The sequence below is a fragment of the Pituophis catenifer genome, unplaced genomic scaffold (genome assembly GCF_029215685.1).
Source record: "Pituophis catenifer annectens isolate HBS135680 unplaced genomic scaffold, rPitCat1.0.hap2 SCAF_1, whole genome shotgun sequence".
Lineage (NCBI taxonomy): Eukaryota > Metazoa > Chordata > Lepidosauria > Squamata > Colubridae > Pituophis > Pituophis catenifer.
In genome coordinates, this window is record NW_027256881.1 from 59,754,005 (window position 1) to 59,777,211 (window position 23,207).

The 23,207-nt window shown below is 37.7% G+C and overlaps 1 protein-coding gene and 1 long non-coding RNA gene across 3 annotated transcripts; one reads left to right on the forward strand and one right to left on the reverse strand.

The window, feature by feature from the left end:
* Positions 1–48: 48 nt before the first annotated feature.
* Positions 49–13,930, forward strand: LOC139321275 (uncharacterized). The gene is made up of 3 exons (XR_011600764.1): positions 49–130; positions 5,468–5,638; positions 13,639–13,930. It is a non-coding gene; the product is annotated as an uncharacterized lncRNA (long non-coding RNA).
* Positions 5,518–23,057, reverse strand: RNF8 (ring finger protein 8). 2 transcript variants are annotated; one of them, XM_070949929.1, is made up of 8 exons: positions 22,935–23,057; positions 18,722–18,850; positions 14,648–15,382; positions 13,277–13,339; positions 11,201–11,290; positions 10,783–10,890; positions 7,626–7,830; positions 5,518–5,726 (listed from the first exon to the last, which is right to left on the reverse strand). In XM_070949929.1, the coding sequence occupies exons 1-8, from the start codon at positions 23,055–23,057 to the stop codon at positions 5,518–5,520; spliced, it is 1,662 nt and encodes a 553-aa protein (XP_070806030.1). The 2 variants fall into 2 exon arrangements, with proteins under 2 accessions (XP_070806030.1, XP_070806038.1); XM_070949937.1 differs by having other exon boundaries at positions 5,590–5,726; positions 7,619–7,830.
* Positions 23,058–23,207: the final 150 nt, after the last annotated feature.

Sequence of the window (23,207 nt, forward strand, 5' to 3'; positions counted from 1 at the left end):
GGGATGTGCGCCTGGGAGTGGCGCCCCTACCGGCGGGCGGATAGAACTGAGCAACGAACGGCCCGAGCTTTATTCCAGTTCCCGAAGGCAGCCGAGTTGGCAGGCGGAACTAATAACTTTATTTCGTAAGGTACTGCTGTCGGTCAATTTCTGTAGCCTACGGATGAGGCAAGTTAGGGCTTTTTTTTCCCCCTCTGTTTTCCAACAGCTGCTAATTCTCTCTCTCCGTTTTATGAAACCGAGTGAGGTATTAATTGTAAACTTAGGGATTTTAGACGTAACTACATGGATGGGAATCACTGTGTGGGTTTTACATTATAATAGATAAATAATTCAAGTAATTTGAATTAAATACTAACATCGGGGTGTTTTTTAAAAACCCATCATCCATCGCCTTGGGAAAAAAATTGTGTATCCACTCCCATAACATTCAGAGGGTATGATCGTCTTTAATGAAACTGAAATTGTAGGTACCCATCATATTATTACTTGGAAGTTTAGGCATATTAGCTTTTTAATAAAGGTGATATTAGCATTTTAGCATGGCATTCATATCTCCTTTTGAAGTTCAGGAAATAATTGTTTTGTCCTTTGAGCCAAAGCAATTTCTTTCTTTTACATTAGCCTTTTCAGCAACTAAACAGAGGGAGCAAATTCTGGAAGCCCTCGAATAAACTTAAAAGTTTTAAGAAACATATACACCTTGCAGGGAAGTAACATCACTTATATAAATTTACTACTTGTGAAATTTTGTCTAGAATCACTGTTTTCTCTGTTCAGTTCTCACATGTAATCAATGTCTGATCACTTGCTTTCTAAAGTAGCACATACACTGTTTGTAAGTATCATTTGTTTCTGTCCCCTATATAACTATTTGAAATCCCCTTTAATAAATGCTTCTTGCTTTATCTGAATTACTTGGCAATTCATATTTTTGAGTGGTCAATAAAGCCCCTTTGCAAAAGTAAAAGTTTTTCTCTCCCAAATTCAGGGAATAGGTCACATAAATTCAGGGTGCTTGAGTTTCAAGGCAACAAGAGGTACAATGACAGTGATCTGTTCTGTCTGATAGCATCTGAATTAGATTGTCTTAGTGGGTTGTATGTGAGGACACCAAAGAAACTTTGGAAGCTACAGCTGGTTCAAAACAAAGCGAAAGACATGAGGATGTTGATGGGATAGTTCACTAGGACCATACTTTTAACAATTTTACATCTTCGTTGGTTTATTCTCAGTCTGCTTCCAAATCCAGTTCTAGGTGCCATTTTTGCTCTTTGGAGCCCTTTCCAGCTTGTCTCTTGAGGATCCCCTGCTCGTCTATCAAGCTGTCTGCTTCAAAACAGTTTTCACTAAAAGCCCTTCTTAAATTACAATACTCCTACCTTTAGAGCTGAGACACATAACAGCAAAGAGGAGTTTTTCCATTTCAGTGGTCTTTTAATAAAGAACCACCTTGCTCAATACATTTATAGTAGGTCCTTCCAGTCAGTACCTAGGCCACTAAGGACCCCTTTTAATCTATACTACCAGAATTTAGCAATCATTTCTTGAGTTGCCAAAAAATCAGTGAAAAAAAAAATCACTGTGATATAGCCCGACCTGCTTACCCTTGCCCTGCAATCCTTGCCCCAACAAAACACTAAGTGTAGCCCCCAGCCTTGGAAACAGTTCTTACATTATTTTGAAAGCATTTTACACTTTCAAACATCAGGACATTTTAAGTGGTTGTTTTTCATTTTTCCTTTGTTGCTTTTCTCTTATTGATTTTGATAGCAGTACACCTTTTTGTGGCTATAAGCTATTTCTTCTACTTTTAAAGTGAACTCTAAACTGCTCTGGATTAAGATTTTCTGAACCATAATAATAATTTTTTTAAAAAAAACATTTTAAAGTGCTATGAAGCAACTAAAGTTTGCAGAATATAACATAGTTCATATAAGCAAAGATATTAAGTAAAGTTGAATCATAAATACAAAGTATTTTAAATTCGGATAGAGGTCAGTGAGAAAATAATTGTTTTTCAAGTGTTTAAAGATACTTCATTTATGATTTTGTCGTCATTTTAGAATATTCACATAGATCTACTTCAGTCAGAATTCAATGTACTACTGAAGCTGTCACATGGATTTTCATCTGTCTTTTCCTGTGGTATTTCCTTACTCCATTTGTTTATTATTTATCACTCTATTTGCATTGTACCCTTTTTCATTAAACATGCATGCAGCCATCTACCCTGCTTTCTGGGGCTGAGAACTGAATGGTAATGCAGCATCAGTAACAAAATACATCTGGTTGAGCATTATGAGATATTTTAAATTGAAAAAGTCCTTTGAACAGCAGTTTTTTCTATCTTCAGTATTTGCATTAAGAAAGGAATTCTTATCTTACCTACTTTGTGACATTATGGTTGGATAGAAAAACTCAAGAGAAAAAGTATAGAACACTGACTTTAATAGCAAAGTTGTTCAGGATAGACCCCCCCCTCTTGGATCGAGCATGATGATAAAAATAAATAGCATCCTTCTCAAGTTTGATAGATGGAACTTTTTCTAAAAATTTGTTCACAGAACACTCTTCTGATAGCTGACCAAGAACTAATATATCATAAAAATAATTGGACTAAAAAAGCTCCTTGGGTGAGAAGCAAAACATCTTCAAGTAAAAACAAAAAGTCCAATTGCCTCTTGAAAAAGCACCTTTGAGCATATATATTTTAACTAGGTTGTTTCTATTAAATTTTAGGTAATATTTATGCAGAATTATTGAAAATTCAAAAAAGATTAACTTTTAAATACTACTGTATGTTGACATTGATATTTTATCTTCAAACAGTACAGGTGATGTACTTGAACAAAAAAACTATGAAAATTTGACTATTTATTTATTCCGCAAAAAATTAAAACTTCCGTCTGTGGAAAAAGTAAGCACTCCTTTGGTTCTGATAGCTGGTTCTGCCCCCCATTTGCAGAAACATCCTCAAATGTGTATTTCTTATAACTGCCCAGCAGCTCTGACATCATCTCGGAGGAATTTTCTTCCCACTCCTCCATTCAGATTTTTTTCAGCTGTGTAATGTTTGAGGCATTTCTTGCATGCACAGCCATTCCAAATTGCCCCACAGCACCTCAGGTCCAGCTTTTGACTTGACCATCCCAGAACCCTCAATTTTTCCCTCAGCTATTCCTTGACATGCTCATTGTCGTGTTGCAAGGTTCACTTTTAGTTGAGGTTTAAGCTTCAAGCATTACATTATCCTTAATGTAATGTAATGTACTGATGCAATGAAGAATTCATAGTAGATTCTATGAGGGTGAACTACCCAGGCCCTGATGCAGCAAATCATACCCTAACTTTAACCTAAGTTCCACCATCATGCTTTACAGTTGGAATCAGGTTCTTCTGGTGATACATTAGGTTTTCACTAAACATGTTTTCTGGTACTATGGCCAAATAACTATCTTTGTCTCTTCTGTCCAGAGGACATTGTTCCAGAAGTCCTGGTCTTTGCCTAGATGTTCATGAGCAAACTTTAGTCTTGCCCTGATGTTCTTTCTGAACAGCAAAGGTTTCCTCTCGACGCATCTTCCATATAGATCTAATTTGTGCAGCTTGTGCATTTTGATATCAGCAGTAACAACTGCTACTTACAGGTTACATTATGAAATTTTGAGGTTCTTAGAAACTTCCTTCAGCAACTTGTGTTCTGCTCTTGGGCTGAACTTGATGGGACAGCCTGGTCTGGATAAATTGGCAGTTGTTTGAAATCTTCTCCATTTGTAGATGATCTTCTATACAGTGGAATGATTAATATCCAATTTTTGGCAAGCTTTCTAAATCTCTTCCCAGAATCATAGACAATTATCTTCTTTCTGAAGGCTCTGGAGATATCTTTTGATATAGGCCCGTGATACCACACACTTCAGCAACTAAGAGTAAAGCAAACCAAATGTCTCAGGTTTGAATAAGACAGGTTCCTCCCAAATCTTCTCTAACAATATTCTCATCTTTTGCACCAGATCTGGTACACATAATTCTAGTTTTAGGTATTTGAGGTGATAATAGTACAAGTATACCTACTTTACCAATATTGTTAAAATGAATATCAAATGTTGAAATATGTTGAAAAAGTCAAACATTTCAATGGGGGTATACTTAACTTTTTTCACATGGCTATAACTTCACCAATAAATTCTGGGTTGAGTAGTCTGAATAGGACCTTGTCACATATGAGTTTTGCTGCAGTAATGTATTGACAACTATTAAGGCTGCGTACAATTACTTGTAATAATATTTAACATTTGCATTTGCAAAGTCCAGTTATTAAAGTGTATAATTAATCATTCTTGTTAAAGCCAAAATAGGTAGACTGAATTGACTGTACAAAAATTCATAAACAAAGAAATAAAAGATTATTTCTTTTTTATATCTTGCACCTTAATAAATAGATAAAACAATGTCTTCAAGTAATACCAAAACAAAAAAGAAGGCATAGTCAACTGCTTGATGGTTTGAATGCAAAGCCTGGAACGTGGGTGTTGTACACTTATGACAATAAAATTCTAGAATACTGGTATTGTGCGATCTTCCATTTGTTCAGAAATGCACCTTCTTCACGCTGCTTTTTCAGGTGATTTTCTTCACTTTAGTCTCAAGATATCCTGAGTAGTTACTTCCCCCTCCCACAAAATTTTGGATTAATTTCATTCTATTCTGGCAACAGAAATTGAGGAAAACAATTTAGATCCTTTTATGGAAAACACAGTACAGTTCCTGCAAACTTTAACAAGTATCTTCAACATGTTTTAAAGTTATAACTGAGGCTACCATTCTTATTCTTCTTATGAACCATTAGATATATATATATATAAACTGTTGTCACAAATGATATATCATAGTATACACTTCAGTTGACCAACTATCATTGTTAAAGTTACTGAGAGAAAATTCAAGCTTGTGATATTCAAGCTTGTGCATTCTCACCCACAATTTTCATTCAAGTTATGAAAACCTTTGAAAAAAATCTGCTTCATAACATACAGAAGCATGAATGAAGTACTACTCTTCTAATCAATAAACAGCTATGTTTTGCCAAGTTCATGCATTTGCTCTGGAAGCTGTTCCTGCTCTTTTCACTTGACTGTAGAAAAGAAAGAGCATGAATTTGGAGGAAAATACATTAGCAGCTTGATTGATTCAAACAAGACTTTTTCATTACACATTGCTTTATGCTGTGAGGCATCTTTCAAATAGGTTTGCATAGCCCTAATTTTCATAGCAAGAACAGACGAGGTTTAATCACCATGAGTCCAGTGTGACAAATGAGTCATATAATTGAAAATTTGGACTTTTGGGGGGTAAAGATACCCATATATGCAATGAAGAAAAGAACAGGATCCTGCAAAGCTCCTTTAATCCACAATTTAAAATTCGATATCTTCTTTGTTCCAAATACCCTTTCTCCCCACAGAAACCATCTTGAGGAAATTCCAAAAAGCTGCACATATGCAGAGCAGATTTTCATATCACATGGGGACTATCGGAGTCACCATCATAATCATCACTTTCAGAGCTGCTTGTGAAAGTGCTACTAAGGGAATGCATAGATGGAAGGCTACTGCTCTCACTATCTAATGTTGAGGTAAGACTACTGCTCTCACTGTCTGAAGAAGAGGTAAGACTACTGCTCTCACTGTCTGATGGTGGGCTTGATGGAACAATCTGCTTTCCTGCAATTAAACACATAAAAATACAGTAATTAGTCTACACAAAGTTTGTATAACTTAGGCTGATACAGATACCTTAATATACAAAAGTTATCTATAATTTTAATAAACTTATTTCAAATAAATCTCTGTCACAAGGTTACATACAAAAATATCTAGTGAAGGTTTGCACAAGGCCATTTCACCATCAGTTGTTTTAAATCAATGTTGTGGAGATACCAACTGGAGAACTTCCATAGATAGTCACAGGTCAGGGGTTCTTAACATTTTCTTCACAAAAGACCCCCTTTAAATACCTTTTGTGGCCACGGACTATTGCTATAGGCCTCCAAGACTTAACTCAAGATTTAACTCATTACATTTCTTCAAGTCTTTTCGGACCCCTTGTGACGATATGCCCCACCCCAGGGGTCTGCGGACCAGAGATTGAGAACCACTGATAATAGGTAGATAAATGTGTAAGATAAGGTGGGGCCTACCATGATTTCAAGTCAGTTATAGATTTCTAAGAGTAGAAATCCATTAATTTCACGAGTAAACTTATTCAGATATACACAGGTTTCATGTTTCTCTGCAGATACATATGGGTTTACTCTAATTTTATTTTATTTTTATTTTATTTATATGCCGCCCTTCTCCGGAGACTCAGGGCGGCTTACAATGCGTTAAGCAATAGCCTTCATACTTTTGTATATTTATACAAAGTCAGCTTATTGCCCCCACAAACTGGGTCCTCATTTAACCTACCTTAGAAAGGATGGAAGGCTGAGTCAACCTTGAGCCTGGTAAGATTCGAACCTGCAGTAATTGCAGGCAGCTGTGTTAATAACAGGGTGCTTTAAACCACCGTACTACCAAGGCTCTTTTATTACCAAGACTATTTTATTACCTATGGCTGATAACATTTTATGCCCTAATGAATGTAACAGTATTTATGGTTCTACGGCATTTGTGCAAGTGTTGCTGCCCTAAACTGATCATGTTTGATCAAGAATTTTTTGAAGGTTTTTTTTTGTGTGTGTAATGAACAGGGATAAAGTTTGAAAACCCTGGTATTAATGTACCAGGCAGGAAAATTAGAACCATCTTTGTTTCATAAAAGTCAACTATTGTCAAATTTGGGGGTCTCAAAGATTTTAAACATTTCAAGCAATATACTGTTTATCTTAGCACCTACATCAGGGACCATCTTTAGTAATTTCACAGAGTGAATGGTCTTCAGACACTAGGTTGGGGTCCACTGCCCTACATATATGTGTGTGTGTATCCTACTTAATAGCACAACTGTTCCAAGTGACTATTAAGGAAAAAGATCAGTTATTACAAAAATGTGCCTACCCATTATCTCATCACTGTATATCCCAAAAAAGTGGAACAATATATAGAGACCACTAAATTTTAGCTGCAAACCAGATTCTTCAACAGACACCATTTCTGTACTTGCAACATGATACTTCAATCAGCTGATCCCAAGGACCTGGTTTACTTTGAAGTCCAAGCTTATTGAAGCAAAGCAGAGCTGTATCTGGTCAGTCCTTGTAATGGAAGACCATGTTATATTTCCATAATGGAAGAAAGAGAGATAGAAACATACACACCGTATTAAACAATGTGGATTAAATAGGCGGTTAATCTATTTCACACTTTTCTTAAACATTCTGGGAAGCTATGCAACTGTACAACTTGGAAAATATCTGGCAAATTTGCTGTATTGTTCTCTTTTCAAATTTGAGCAATTCAATCTTAAAACTAGTAGAAATGCAGATAAGAGATATCACCATGAATAAATTTAAGTTATAGAAGTATGTTTAGCTTGCTATCGATGCAATTCTAAATTACTCCCTAAAATAAGCTACTGACAAAGAAGTTTCATCTGCTAGGAATGGAGGACCCACCTCTCACCTTTTCTCTCTTGGATAAGGGACAGGCGACGACGCTTTGTCTCAGCATCCAAGTTTTCCACCATCCTGTCAATACAGTTGTCCAGAACCAGTGACCGGGTCTTGGATAGTATTGTCCCTCTACATATCGGACACTCCACCTTACGTTTCATCCATTCATCAATGCAATAGGAGCAGAAACTATGTGCACAATTCAGAGTGACAGCCTATAAAAAAACAAGAACACAAGAAAAGTGTCACTTTATAGAAGGTGCTTCTTTTGATCATCACAGTTTATCTCAGGGAAGAATTAATTGTATAAAAGAGAAATATAAAACCAGCACTTTCCAAGGTTATTCTGTATTTTCCACTGTGCAGTATAAGAGATTTTGTTCTTCCATAGTACAGGTGGTCCTCAACAATTCATTTAGACTGTTCAAAGTTATAATAGCATTGAAAAATGTGACTTAGGACCATTTTTCACACTTATGACCATGGCAGCATCCCGGTGGTCATGTGATTTACATCCGGATCCTTGACAACTGACTCACATTTATGACGGTTGCAGTGCCCTGGGGACATGTGATCACTTTTGCGACCTTCTGACAAGCAAAGTCAATGGGGAAACAAGATTCACTTAACAACCATGTTGCTAATTTAACTACAGTGATTCACTTAACAAATGTGGCAAAGAAAGTCATAAAATGGGACAAGACTCACTTCACAAATTTCTCACTTAACAACATAAATTTTGGGCTCAGTTGTGGTTTTAAGTTGAGGACTACCTATACTATCTACATTTATATTAGCGTTATATTTTGTATCATTTGAAGAAAAAGCAAAACTTCAAATAAAAAAATATAAATATATAAAAACAGTGTTATATAGCATTAAATCACTTCTGATTTAGTTAATTTACTTTCTAAGAGATTCTAGAAGCACTGAGGACCTGGATTGGGCACAACAGTCTTTACTTCAATCCAAGCAAGACCAAGTAAGACTATGTTTTTGGACCTTCTGGCTTCAAGGATCTTCCGTCTTTGGGTTTGGATGGGTGGCATTGCCCAGACATAGATCCACTGTGCAATCTGGGGTCCTCCTGGACTCACGGCTCCTGCTCAAAGAACAGATGGCAGCCATGGCTAGGACGATCTTTGCACAGCTTACGGTTGTGTGTTAGTTGCTCCTGTTCCTTGACTAGGGGACCCTAATCACAGACACTCTTACTCCTGTAACCTTCAGATGGGACTATTGCAATTCACTTTACAATGGAGCTGCCCTTGAAGAGTATTTGGGTGCTTCAACTTCAACTTCAGTTCATGCAAAATGCAGCAACGTGGGCAGTTGCTGGTTCCAGTCATTCGGCACATGTGATACCACCGCTCTACGAGCTGCATTGGCTTCTAGTATGCTTCCAGATGCTATTGAAGATGCTGGTTGTCACCTTTAAAGCCCCTCATTGCTTAGGGTCAGATTACTTGTGGAACCATCTCTCCCTAATTGTTTCTACCTGTCCTACCAGAGCTGGCAGGAAAGGCATATGATTAACTGGCTGGGCCCAGAAGCAGAGCCTTCTCTGCTGTGACATCTGCCCTTTGGAACATCCTTCCTCCTTGAGATCAGATTAGCCCCATCCTTGTAGATTTCTTGTAAGGCCTTGAAAACTTGGTTTTGTGCCCAGGCCTGGGACCCTTGAGGTGGGTAAAGCCCATCTCCTAGTTGTGTGGATAATATCTTAGATTAGGCCTTGCTGCTACAGGTATGTGTTTTTATTTATTTGCTTTTATATTGTGCATTTTATTTTATTGTTTTAGTTGCTTTACTTTAAGCTGCTTCGAGTCATATAGAAGTCAGATGGGTGGCTATATAAACTGAATAAATAAATAGCCATTCCCCTCACAAACATGACTCTGGGTGATTAACAAATTAAAACAATATGTAACCAACAAGGTAAAAACAATAATCAAAAATAAAAGAAACATAATATATGGCATCCAAGGCGGCCAATAACCAACCCACCTGGGCTCAGCTAATCATCTTATCCCCACGTCTGGGAAAAATCTGTTTTCTCCTCAGTATTAATTATTTTGGATTTTTTTTTCAAGTTCTGGTTTATAAAGAGAAGAATGTGTGGGACATAATACTGTAGCTGTCTGTCAAGGCAGAATTGTTCCAGAAAATAGGACAAGAAAAAGTGGGTTTCAGTTTAGAAAAGAGTACATTTTTGTTGAACATCAAAAAGAATCGCCTTGATGGTAGACCTTACTAGAAAGGTTGGGACAGAGCCTGAATGGTTATCTGTCAGAGACATGTAGTAGTTTGTGTACTGGGCAAGGGGATGGACTAAATTATTTCTAAGGTTCTTTCCAATTCTTAAATTTTATTATTTAAAACTTAACATATTAATACAGTATATAATTTTGGGGCCTGAATGATAGGAGAATCTTGGGAGCCAGTTCAGAGTTGACCCCTATGAGTTGCATCACACAAAAAGCATATCGGTGAGGAGATCTGTCCAATGACTTCTGCCAAGGACTGGTCTCAAAAGCAGGCCCATCTCTAGTGGCATCCAATCCAAGGAAGTAAATTCAAGCTAGACATTAGGAGGTAGTTCCTGATAAGCCTTTGGAAGTGATCCCAAACTAAGTGGTGAGTTCTGCTTTACTGGAGGTCTTCAAATGGAGGCTATTACCCTTTTGAGACCTGTCTGATCTCAGCCTAGTCAATAAAAACCCAAAAGAAAGTCATCTAAAAGGATTATACAGTAAGTATGATTACAACAGGGTATAGCAATGGGGACATGGAGATCCAACAATTTGCATGCCAGCACCTGAAAACACACACTCACAAGTATCCATGTGTCTAACCTGGAAAAATGGGGCAAAGCAAAGGGAGCCATCTCAGAAAAACTTTATCCATTTCTGATATTCTCATGTTTGCCTCAATTGACTTTTTATTTGACTGTTGCTAAATAAATTGATCTGATATGCTCCAGTAGTTCTAGTCTACATTTTAAAAAAATCTTTTTTATAAGATCTTTTGTATCTTATTTAAGCTTTCCTCACAGGGAAGCTTTAAACTTTAATCTTCCCCCACAGTTTTCATGAAAACATGAAGAACAAACTTGCACTTTGCTCTAAAATTTTCTCTTTTGAACAAAACAATAGTATTTATTTTACCTCAATAAAGTGTTCAGAGCAAATTGTACACTGCAGCTCATTCTCCAATACATCGTTCATCTGGCTCAGTGCCTCCTCTTTTTGTGCTCTTGCTTTCTCCTTTTCCTCCTATGGCCAAGACAGAACACAAAAACACTAGGAATGCAATTGCTGAAGCTAGGAAATGGACAACATGCTTCTTACAATGAAGTATTGTGTACTCAGAAATATAAATTTTGCCTATATGATTAGTTAAAATACTGCTTTTCAATCCACAACCATATTTAAACATAAAAAGGAAAAAATGAGGGCAGTTCACACTGTATCGGTGGAAAGGAAGACAGGAGCTTCCTGAAGAAATTTTATAGACACTTAAAAGAGGATTGTAGAATGTCTGCACTGTCCATTTTCCATACGTTCATAGGTCTATTATTCATACCTTGGTTTCTTTCAATTCCCTATCCTTGGCTTTAATTATTTCTTCAAAATCTTTCTTATTACGATTCAGTTCTTCCATCAGGGCCTGATGCTAAAAATTAAAAGCAAACAAAAACAGTTTCGGCAAAATAATTTGATATGCTGCATTCAAATTAATATCTCTGAAGCTGGTTGCCACGGAAATTCAATTCTTCTGAATGTGTTCCATAAAACGTACAAATATTTGCCTATACATGATTATCAAACTATAAAACACTAAAAAAAGTAGAAATCTATGATAACACAGAGCTAATAACTTTAAAAATACGCACCAGACAAAATGATGAAAACAGTATTGCGGTGTTGTGTTGCAAACTCCACCCCTCTTGTATATGCATGTAATGTCACAAGACACACACAAAAGGGCTGGATCACGGCATTGCTTTCATCATTCTGCCCTCTTTGCCTCCATCCCTGCAGATGCTGCTGTATGGGTATCTATAATGCAGATACATATATACAGTATATTAAAGAAATATAGGTAGTCCTCGATTTACGACAATTCCTTTAGTGACTGTTCATTTACAACAGCACTGAAAAAAGTGACTTTGGACCGTTTTTTTCCACACTTTTGACCAGTGCAGCATCCCCATGGTCACGTGATAAAAATTCAGATGCTTGGCAACTGATTCATATTTATGACGGTTGCAGTGTCCTGGGGTCATGTGATCCCCTTTTGCGATCTTCTGACAAGCAAAGTCAATGGGGAAGCCAGATTCATTTAACAGCCGTGTTAACTTAACAACTGCAGTGATTCACTTAACAACTGTGGCAAGAAAAGTTGTAGAGTGGGACAACATTCACTGAACAAATGTCTCGCTTAGCAACATAAATGTTGGGCTCAACTGAGGTCATAAGTCAAGGACTATCTGTATATACATTTGGTATGTAAGTAAATTGTCTTCATTGCTGTCTCCTGCTGCTGCTGCTGCTGCTGCTTCATCAGCTTGGACTAAAGCCCTCCCACCCTCTCAAATCACCACTGAAAACAATCTCTAAAAGAGAAAAGGAAAAAGCAGCAAGCAAAGCACGTGACCATCATTAGCACCACATGTACATACAAACAAAAATACATACATATTCTTTATTTAAGAACTCTTATTTTTTATTTTAATAACATGGCACTGTTCTGGCATTTATTGGGACTTGATGGCTGAAGGAGAGTGTAAAATGTTGTTAAAGGATGAATAAATAAAATATTAATGGTCAGCATGAACAATTCCCGCAAAACAAGAAGTTGGCTACCTTTATCTCATAGGAGAAGCCAACACTATAATGACTTCCACTACACCAAGATACACAACTATTGTCCTAGCAGTTTTTTAGTGGTCACATCTCCGTTATCTCTGAATTATATAAACTTCAGGAAAAACACAAACTTGTTAAGAAACCAACAGGAGGCAAAACGGAGATGAAAAGAAACAAATATAAAAAACAAAACAGGATGAATTCTGGACAAGTATCAAGTAGTTTGTCAAAACAATGCAAAATTGACAACTTGTTGACAGTCAGGCCTATGAAATACAGTAATATTAAAACTGTCAACACAGAATTACAGCTATCAGGAACTAGCTTCTTTAGTAGGGCAAGATAATTGGTCTGGACATCAGGTGGACGAAGCAACTACAACTACAGAGCAACATGCTGCAGTCCCTCCCTGGAGAAACTATAAGTGACCATAGCTTCAGAACTGAATTTGTGGCAAAACAAAGGTTTTTAACTGTGTTCTCAATTTTTGACCAACAAAGTACAGCCTATAATCATGTGGTGGAGATATATGAATATTTTTATGTAAACAGGGCAAAAATATATTTTAAGGATACAAATAACATAGGAATGCCAAAGTCAGTTAGATTGGCCTCGGGAAAAGATGGAGCTGGCCCCCAAAAAAGTAAAATCCTGAGTGAACACAGAGGGGATAAACAGAACATAAAATAGAGCAGAGCAAAATCCATGGGGAAATGAAGAGATTTCTATGAATCTAATAACTAAGCTTTCTCGTTTAATCAATTAAAAAGATAAATATCTCTAAAATTACCTGTAGTAGAACCTGAGCAAGTTGGTCCTTCAGTCTTTCTTCTCCATGTTCTTCATTTGCTCTCTACATAAATAACCGGATATGAATCACAAGCAGAAAAAAAATATTTAAAAAATCAATGTCAGTTTGCTGGATATCATGTACAAATTTTTTTCTCCGTACACTTAAAAGAAAATGCAACAGAGGACAATTACTGGTTGTGAAAACTAAAATTTTAAAATAAAATAAAAATAAAAATAAATCCTGAAAAATCATCTTCACTTTTGCCAATCAAAAGTATATCCTGCTAAACACTATACTGTACTTTTAATATGAATGCTTCTATTGTTGAATGTTTAAAATCCTCTTTTGTTCTCTTCTAGGGCTAACCCTAACCCTCTCTCTTCCACCCACCAAACAACAAATTTAAAGAAACAGATAAAGCAGCAAAACATCAATGGTTGTTATCATACCAGAAGAAAAAAAACCACCTTCAGCTGAAAACACTTGAACCTAGTAACTGCTATTGAATTTTTCGTTACCTTTTCCAAAAGTGTTTTTAAAGTGTTGTTTATTGAAAATATGCAACTTAAAATATGTTACAAAATATCTTCCCCAAAGAATAACAGGTCTGAAGAAGTAGAGCCGGTAATCAGAATATATATTCTATGAATATTAAATATTTATTTAATATTTATTTTTCGTCAAATGAAATTACTCTTTTATCTTAAAGGAGAGTTCTTTGTAATTGAAAACTATATTTTAAACAAGAATAAAGGATAAAGAATAAAAATGCTGTTTTATTCTTGAAAAACACCCCAGGGAACTACATCATTTCCCACAGGGGCACATATTAGTGCTTCAAATTCTAATTTTTAAAAATAAACATACTAGAATTCCCTAGAATCGTCATATTACCCAAGACTGAAATTTGAAAAACCTATGGAGAGAGGAAACCTTTCACATTTTCAAGTTCTGTGGAGAAAGGAGAGGATCACTGAAATTGGGTGATGGTGACTAAAAATCTGAAAAGATTTGCCAATATTAAAAAAGCTGACCTTTCCCTCCCTCTGGTCATTCATGTTTAGGGATGATCATTTTTTAGGAAGCCAAAGGATGTATTCTTTCTTTGAATGAAGTGCTGGTACTGCACTACAAAAGACAGCAGGTTATGCATAAAATAGGCTTAAAAAGTTAAAAATTATGTAACTAAACTTACCAAAAAGTTCCCTTTTTCAGAAGTTTACAAATGTTACTTTTATTAGACTACTACTTTACCCCAAATATTGGTATTTCCAAGGACATTGCAGTGCTCCCCACCCTAGTTTAGGTTCATCCTAAAAGCTTGCCTATTTTAAAAGATAAATGAAAGCTTATCATGGTTATACCTACCTGTAGTTCATTACAGAAAGATTTCTCTAGCTGTTCGACTTGTTGCTGCTGCTGCTGCTGCTCGGTACATAACTGTTCTTGCAGTTGTTGCAGCTCCTGCTCCAATACCTGAATCTCTTTTGGAGCAAATTTGGGCTTTTGTTTTACAGTCAAGACTGCTGTCTGCTTCTCCTGCACTTTGGCTTTGAGCTTTGTCATGTCTTCCAGAGTTTTTATTACTTGTTCCAAACTGTTCCAAGACTGTTCCAGACTTGGTGTTTTTTGTTCCTTGGAGATGAGAAACACTTGATCAGGCTGAACAGAGTTACAGTGGTTTTTCTTCTTCTCCTTTTTGCTTGGCTTTGACGACAGTAGTACTATGGTTTCCGTGTTTTCCGTTGGTGGTTTAGACAGATCGATGCTGCCTTCCTGAGATTTTCCCAAAGAGTCATTATCAGAGGATACTCGATCTCTCTTGGATCTAGAATGGGAAGGCCCTTCGGCTCCAGATGTCTCCGATTCCTCCAAGCTAATTTTACGTTTACTTCTGTCCTTTACTTTCTCTGTCACCTGGTCATTTTTCAGCGCCAAAAATGGGCTAATTATCTTCCTTTCTTCCTTTATCAGTGTATATTCGTACTCAGCAGTTTCTTTGTGTTTTAAAGGCACACCTAATTGGATAAAGTCCCCCTCTTGTAAAATATAGGCCCTTGAAGGGTCAATGCGTTCACAGTTCAGCCAGACACCATTTAGGCTCTGTAGAAATTTAAAAAAAAACATTTTTTTTAAAAAAGAACTATGGAGACTTTATGGGGGAAAACACAGGAAAAAAATTGGGGGAAAAAAGTGATCCAAACTAAAAGTGATCCAATGGATAAGCAGATTTAATATAGCCATTAAGGAATGTCTTTATTTATTTAATAATTTATTTAGCCTGGCTTCTAATTAGCTAATTAATAACCAGATCAATATAATACTCTTTACCAGCCTCTTGTATGGGTTTATGACAATTTGCCACAGCCAACTTGGTAAGTTGGCCACGGCAAGTAAGCCATGGTCAGTTGGCTGTGGCAAGTTGGCAACGAGTTGGCTGAGGCAAGTTGTCCATACCGTACACCTCTACTAGAAGCGAAAGTGCCTAAACAGAAATCTGCTACCAAGATAGAAATCTCAAAAAAATTCTAGCATCAAGTTCTGATTATGTAATGCAAGCTGTTTTAACAGCTATTGCTTTTAACTTCTTAGGAATCTTAACTACTTGGTCAAGCAAATCATACTGGATCACTCCCACTCCCAATGAGTGCAGCTTCAGAGGAATGCAGTGTTATCATGTAGGCATCTTCACTGCAAGACAAAATACAGTTAATTTACAAGTCTGATAGGGTGCTTCAAATATGTAGAAGTGACTTCTGTCTACTATAACATCACAGTTACAGAGATTGCTTTCTAAATACAGAATATTGTTTTATAACCATTACAAAATAACCGAACATTAGCTCCGAGATAATTAATTTTTTTTCTGGCAAATTTCTGGAAGACAGTTTCAAAAACAGTCTAGTGCTTACAAATGCTTGTTATATAATATCTGGAGCTAAGCAAAAATCTACCAGCCAACAAATATTCTAGGCAGTGTGAAGTGAACGCAGCAAAACATTAATTACTTGGGTTGAAGTAGTACTTAATGAAAAGCAGAAGCCCAGCAAAGCAAATTGTAATTGATTAATTGTTCCTAAAGTCACCTCTACAGTAGACTGGCTGTCAAATTACTTCCATTATCTGGAAAAGACTATAGCTATATAGCTGTTGGCTGATTTAATTTAATGGATGACAACATAATTTCTTTTTAAAAAATCATTCTGTATATTATAAATCTTTAAAAAGATTATAGAATACCTGTTGTAGATATCAAAGTGCCCAGGCAACTTATAATACAAAATAGTATACAGTAAAACTCCACAGGAAGTGGCCAAAATTTATTAGTGAATCAAAACACTTCATCCCATTGGTATGTTTTTATTTTATTGGCTTCAGCATAACATTTAGTGTAATATTCTTTCAAACGATGCATAGATGATTTTTATTGTTGATGATTTTAAATATGTTCTCTTACATGGAAAAAAATATGGTATGGAACACAATAATTTGGGGGGGTGGAATCTCCTAAAGACCAGATTCATATACAGGTACTCGTAACTGCAAATGGTTGCAAAACAAGGTGATCTCTAAACGAGGGCTACCTGTATCACAACAAACCACATTTCTGATTTACCCTAAATCATAACACAGATCTAAGGTTGCCTCAAAGAACATATTGGGTTTGTTAGTCAGAGAGAAGCCACTTCTTAGAGCCTTTGAAGCATCTTAACCTCAAGAAGTTTCTTGAATACTTTGGAAAAGGGAAGGCTCAAGGGACAGAATTAACTAGGCCCAAAGAAGATCATTAATACAAGACCTGGTATAAGACTAGGAGACCTAAGAGCCTACAGAATTTCATGAGAACTAGGATAAAATCTATTTTCCAGAAGAGAATGGTGGATTCAGAGATTGGCTACTAGTCCTCTTCCTCCCTCATCAATGAACAATTCATATTTCTTTCTGATTGGCCCACATTTTATGCTTCTTTTGTTTCTCCTATGGCATTAATACAGGTAGTTATTTAACATCCACTAGTTCAGCAATCACTTGAAGTTATGACAGTGCAGGACAAGGGATACTTACAACGGATCCTCATAGCTGCAATCACTGCAGCATCTCCAGTCATATGGTCATGATTTGGGCACTGGGCGACTGGACTGCAGTTACAACATTGCAGCATCCTCTGCAATGCAACATGATCACCATTTGCGACCTTCATTCCCATTTCCAACAAGCAAAGTCAATGGGGAAGCTAGTAGGGCACAAATACCGGTGACCATTGGATGCTGTAGCCATGCAGGATTCACCTAACATCAGTAACTGGAGCTGCCAGAACTGCCATCAGAAGTTGGCACAGTCATGTGGCACTGTGCCTTACAACCGTGTTGCTTAACAACAAAATTCTGGTCCCAATGACCATTGGTAAGAGAGGAGTACTTTTAATGGGTAAGTCAGCTCCATTTGAACCGCAGCCCAATTAGAAGCCCCATTTCCTTTTCCTTGGGAATCTGAGGAAATGAAGCTACTGGGGATTAGAGACTTCCCAAAAGCAAGGTGAATACCAAGCAAAAGAAAAGAAAAGAAAAGTAATCAGCAGAAAATATGCTATTGTGATGATCCTGGCCACGCAAATAGCTGGCAGAGCACTGAGCCATTTGTGGTATCTGGGGCAAGGCAGGGTTTGAACTGGAAAAGAGAGCTATCTTCTTCCACAGGAACCAACATCTTGTCTTTCTATCTCTGCTTTTAGTGTGGGGGGAAAGGGGAAAGTATCCATACCAGAATGCCCAAGCTCTGAGGTGGGAAAAACTGCTGATTTACTCAGGATTATTTAAAGAATTACACTAGATAATACATGACATAAGGTAGGAATGATCTCTTGTGCATTAGACCTTCCCAATTCCTCTGCATTGTTCCCAAAAATCTTTAAGACAATAGGGGTCTCCTGAACATGAAATTAATCATGTGTCAGTTGGGAGTATGATCCAACCAAGGAAAGAAATTAAGTGATAAGGGGCCTCCCATTAACATCAACCTTTAGTTATTGTCCATTAAATATCTTCATCAATTCTTCAGCTAAGAAGTGAGCTATGAACAGTCCTTCAGAAGTTAACAGACTGCAGTTGCCACAGTCTGTTATCATTGACCATACTAGTTAACGTTGATGAAATTTAAAATGTCCTTATCATCTTGCCAATCCCCAATCCAGTTGATAAATTTAAAGTATACTGTAAAACATAATAATCTTGCATTCTGGATGACATTTTCACAAACAAAGTTCCTGAATCTGTTGATTTTTTTTTTTTATTATAGCAGGCTAGGTTCCAAAAACTGCTTAATTTTCAAAAATCACCTACAAAATAAAGATATATTTCTATCATTAAAACTTAGGCCTTTCCAGGTCATTTTTTCAAACTGGTTTCCACATTCTGCATCTTTCACTTCTTCTGATTAATTTACCTTGTTATCCATCACGGTCCACTGGCCATTGGCATTTTGCTTGAAAATGCAGTGATTCCGAGAGATCATCAGTGGACAGGATTTTGATGTCAGCTGATAAGTGACACCACCTCCTCGACCTATAGTTACCTAAACAAAGAAATAGACAAAGTGTTTTTTAACTTTTAATCTAATGAATTATTATAAGCCAGAAGGGGACTTTTCTTTTTGAAAGATATGGGACATTTTCACTTCATTTAAAAATACATCACCCTTCACAGGTTACAGGGGTCATGGTTAGTAATGCGATTATATCACCAAAGTGAGCAGAATCCAATATTTCAGTCCTTTTGCCGAGCAACAAATATATTTACCAAAACAATTTTTTTTAAAAATCTCACTTTTACAAATCATTTTTACTTTAATTATAATCATACCCTGTTTCCCCCAAAATAAGACATCCTCTGATAATAAACCCAACCAGGCTTTTGAACGCATGGCAATAAGGCCAAGTGCTTATTTCAGGGCTCAAAAAAATATATGACAGGGTCTTATTTTCAGGGAAACACGATAGTTTAGAACTTTAAAAGATAATTATGTACATACATCAAAAAGAAACCTTAATTTAGCTAAATGGAACACCAAAACAGGTATTATTTATATACTTATTTATATACTTATTTATATACACTTCTCGCTGTGGCTCCTGCCCTTTGGAATATCTTATCCCCTGAGGTAAGATTGGCTCCCACCCTCCTAATTTTCATAAGAGCCATACAATCTGATTCTGTCTGGGGTCCCAATGGGAAGTTTACATTGGAGGCAGTTGACTAATTAAAAGTTAATCCAACCTCCCTCCCCCCCCCCCCCCCCCGTATATCCAGCTCCTTCCTTTTCCGTCTTGCGTTAATGATTTTATTTCATCTATTCTGTCATTTTATATTTTATATTTTTAATGTTTATTAAGCTGTAAGCGGACCAGAGTTGTTTGAAACATGGGCAGCAAATAAATTTAATAAATAAGTAATTAATAAAACATGCATAATTTATTGATACGGGAATTCTTTGGGTTATGAAAAATGGAGTTGAGGTATCCCACAAGGTGTATGTATTGCTCATCCAATTTACACTACCATATAAATTTCCTGTAGTTCTCATACCTGAAGCAGCCAAAAAGTACTGCACTATTTATTAACATAACTTGAAAAGTAATACTTGCTGTCCATACATGAAGCAACATCTGTGTATTTAGAGAGAGAGGTGTTTTACAATAAATAAAAAGGTAAAAGTTCCCCTTGCAGATATGTGCTAGTTGTTCCCGACTCTAAGGTCTAAGGTACTCATCGTTTCAAAGCCAAGAGCCAGTGCTGCCTGAAGACCATGCCATGGTCATGTGGCCGGCATGACTAAACACCAAAGGCACACAGAACATTGTTACCTTCCCACCAAAGGTAGTCCCTATTTTTCTACTTGCATTTTTTACGTGCTTTCAAACTGCTAGATTGGCAGAAGCTGGGACAAGTAATGGGAGCTCACCCCATTATGCAGTACTAAGGATTCAAACCGCTGAACTGCCGACCTTTTGATCGACAAGCTCAGCGTCTTAACCACTGAGCCCCTTTACAATAAATAGTTAGCCACATATACGGATACAAATTCAGCAAGGTTTTCCTTTTTTTTTTTTCAAGTCATGGATCCTGATATTTAAAAAAAGAAAATCCATGAATCTCTGATCAAGAAACAGGGCTTAGAAAGCTGGCTATGTTCAAGTGAGCTTTGTTTGTGTTTGTGCTTAAAGTCTCTCATAAATATGAAAGCCTAACTTCCTGGAGAAGATTCTAATGCTGGGAAAGGTGGAAGGAAAGAGATGATGGTGATCACGGGTAACGTGGATGGACTCAGTTCCATTGATGATGGGTATATCACTAGAAGAAAGATCAGATTAGGATCCCATATTCCTATACTTATGCATTTATCTTACCATATGCTAAATATGAAACCTTTCCGTATCATCAGTATCATACTACCAACCTGCCTTCCATTGAGGACTTGTATACTGCACCAGTCAAAAAGAGGGCTGTGAAAATATTTACAGACTCCTCGCATCCTGGACATAAACTGTTTCAACTCTACCCTCAAAACAACACTATAGAGCACTGCACACCAGAACAACTAGACACAAGAACATTTTTTTCCCAAACACCGTCACTCTGCTAAACAAATAATTCCCTCAACACTGTCAAACTAGTTACTAAGTCTGCATTACTATTAATCTTCTCGTCGTTCCTATCACCCATCTCCTCCCATTTATGACTGTATGATTGTAACCTTGTTGATGGTATCCTTAAGATTTATATTGACTGTTTCCCTATGACTATCATTAAGTGTTGTACCTTATGATTCTTGACGAATGTATCATTTCTTTTATGTACTCCGAGAGCGTATGCACCAAGACAAATTCCTTGTGTGTCCAATCACACTTGGCCAATAAAGAATTCTATTCTATTCTATTCTATTTCAAATTCTGATTTTGTCCTGGAAGATACAGGTAGTCCTCAAATTATGACCACAACTGAGCTCAAAATTTCCATTGCTAAGCAAGATAGTTATTGAGCTTTGCTCCATTTTACAACCTTTCTTCCCAGAGTTATTAAATGAACCTGGCAGCTTCCCCATTGACTTTGCTCATCAGAAGGTGCAGAAAGTGATCACATGATCCCAGAACACTACAACCATCATAGATACATTCCAGTTGCCAAGCATCCAAATTTTGATCATGTGATCATGGGGATGCTGCAATGGTCATCAAGGGTGAAAAATGGTCATAAGTCACTTTTTCCATGCCGTTGTAACTTTGAACAGTCACTAAATGAATTGTGTAAGTTGTGAACTACCTGTATTATCAAATCTTCCTATCTTTGTGTAATATGCATGCAATAAACAACCACACCATCCCATCTTTTCGGTCAGTGATGGCTAACCTTTTCCAGACTGAGTGCCCAAAGCACACACGTGTCTGAACCCCCCAAATGCAATGTACATGTGGCCCTGCACATGCACCCCACCCACCGTGCATGCGTGCATGGCCCCTGCACATATGCGTGCATCTCCCTGCATGCACCACCGAGCATGCACACGCATCCCCGCATGTGCCCTGTGCATGCGCGCATGCCCCCTGCATGCACCCGAGACCTGAAGACCAGTTGGGCAGCGGGAGGTGTGCACGCATGCGTGACACAACTGAGCAGGGGCAATGGCTCATATGCCATAGGTTTGCCATCACAGTTCTAGGTCATTTATAAAGATACAGGGCAGCACTATTTCCCCTCAGAGATGAGGCAGAACCATTTGCGAAGACCCTTGGGATGTAAATCCATCGGACAGCAGTACCATCCAGCCCCCATTTCTATCATCCCGCCCACAAGGATACATTATGAGTCATGGGACATATTTTCTTGCAAAAACTAAAAGGGCAAACCTAAAAAAAAAGGGGGTGGGGTGGGGAGGTGGCAAATCTGAAAGCTGTTCCATGAGGATAAAAAAAAAAAAGTAATGTTTTATGCTTCACACTTTGCTTTAGAAGAGAAAATCCAAGATCAAGACCAAGAAGGGAATTAATTAAATAAATGTAAAAGGACAGCTCTCCGAAATAAAAAGAGAGCTGTCCTTCATAATGAAGAGCCCGTGGTCACTGTAATTTATCAAAGACTTTACCAAAGGTTTGCTGAAGTCGAGGAGGCGTTGTTTTTTTTGAAACTTGATAACTTCAAGTTGTGAACTTCAACTCCCACGCATGCTGGCTTGGGATATTCTGGAAGTTGAAGTCCACTCATCTTAAAGTTGCCAAGTTTCAAAGCCACTTATTTGCAGCATCCCTTCAATACTCTTGCACCGAAGTAGCCACTGTCTTAAAAAAACAGGTTACTCTGGCACAGGGGTTCTTCCCCCACCACCCACCACCACCCCAAGATCCTGGCTAGCAGTTCCAGAATGCCATTCCCTTAACGCAGCAAGATGGGTTTCCACGCAGTGATCCTCAACGCGGACCACTTAAATAATAATTTAAAAAAAAAAAAAAAAGGCTGGCAGGTTCCTGGGAGCACAGAGGCACCCCACGAATGTAATTCCTAAGCAGCCGCCAGGGGGCGCGGGAGGGGCTCTGTCTCCCTCTTTTCGCCGTCCCTCCCTCGACCCTCAAGCCCTGGTCGAGAGAAAAGGCCTTTGGCCCTCTCACCTCGCTCCCATCCTCCAGCAGCAGCCACTCTTCATTCATGCCAACTCGCCTGAGGCACCAAGCTTGCCCCAGCCATCCTGAGGGACGAGAAATCCGGTCGTCGCCGCCAAAACACTCCGCCATCTTTCATGGCCCGCGCCACTTACAGGCAGAAGCAATCGCTCGATTTGAGCCGAACGGACCCTGCTCCTCCTAACGTCGGGCAAAGAGATCAACGTCTCGCCGCCTTCAGCCGCCCCCCACAAAGATGGTACCCAAAGCGTCAAAAGTTAG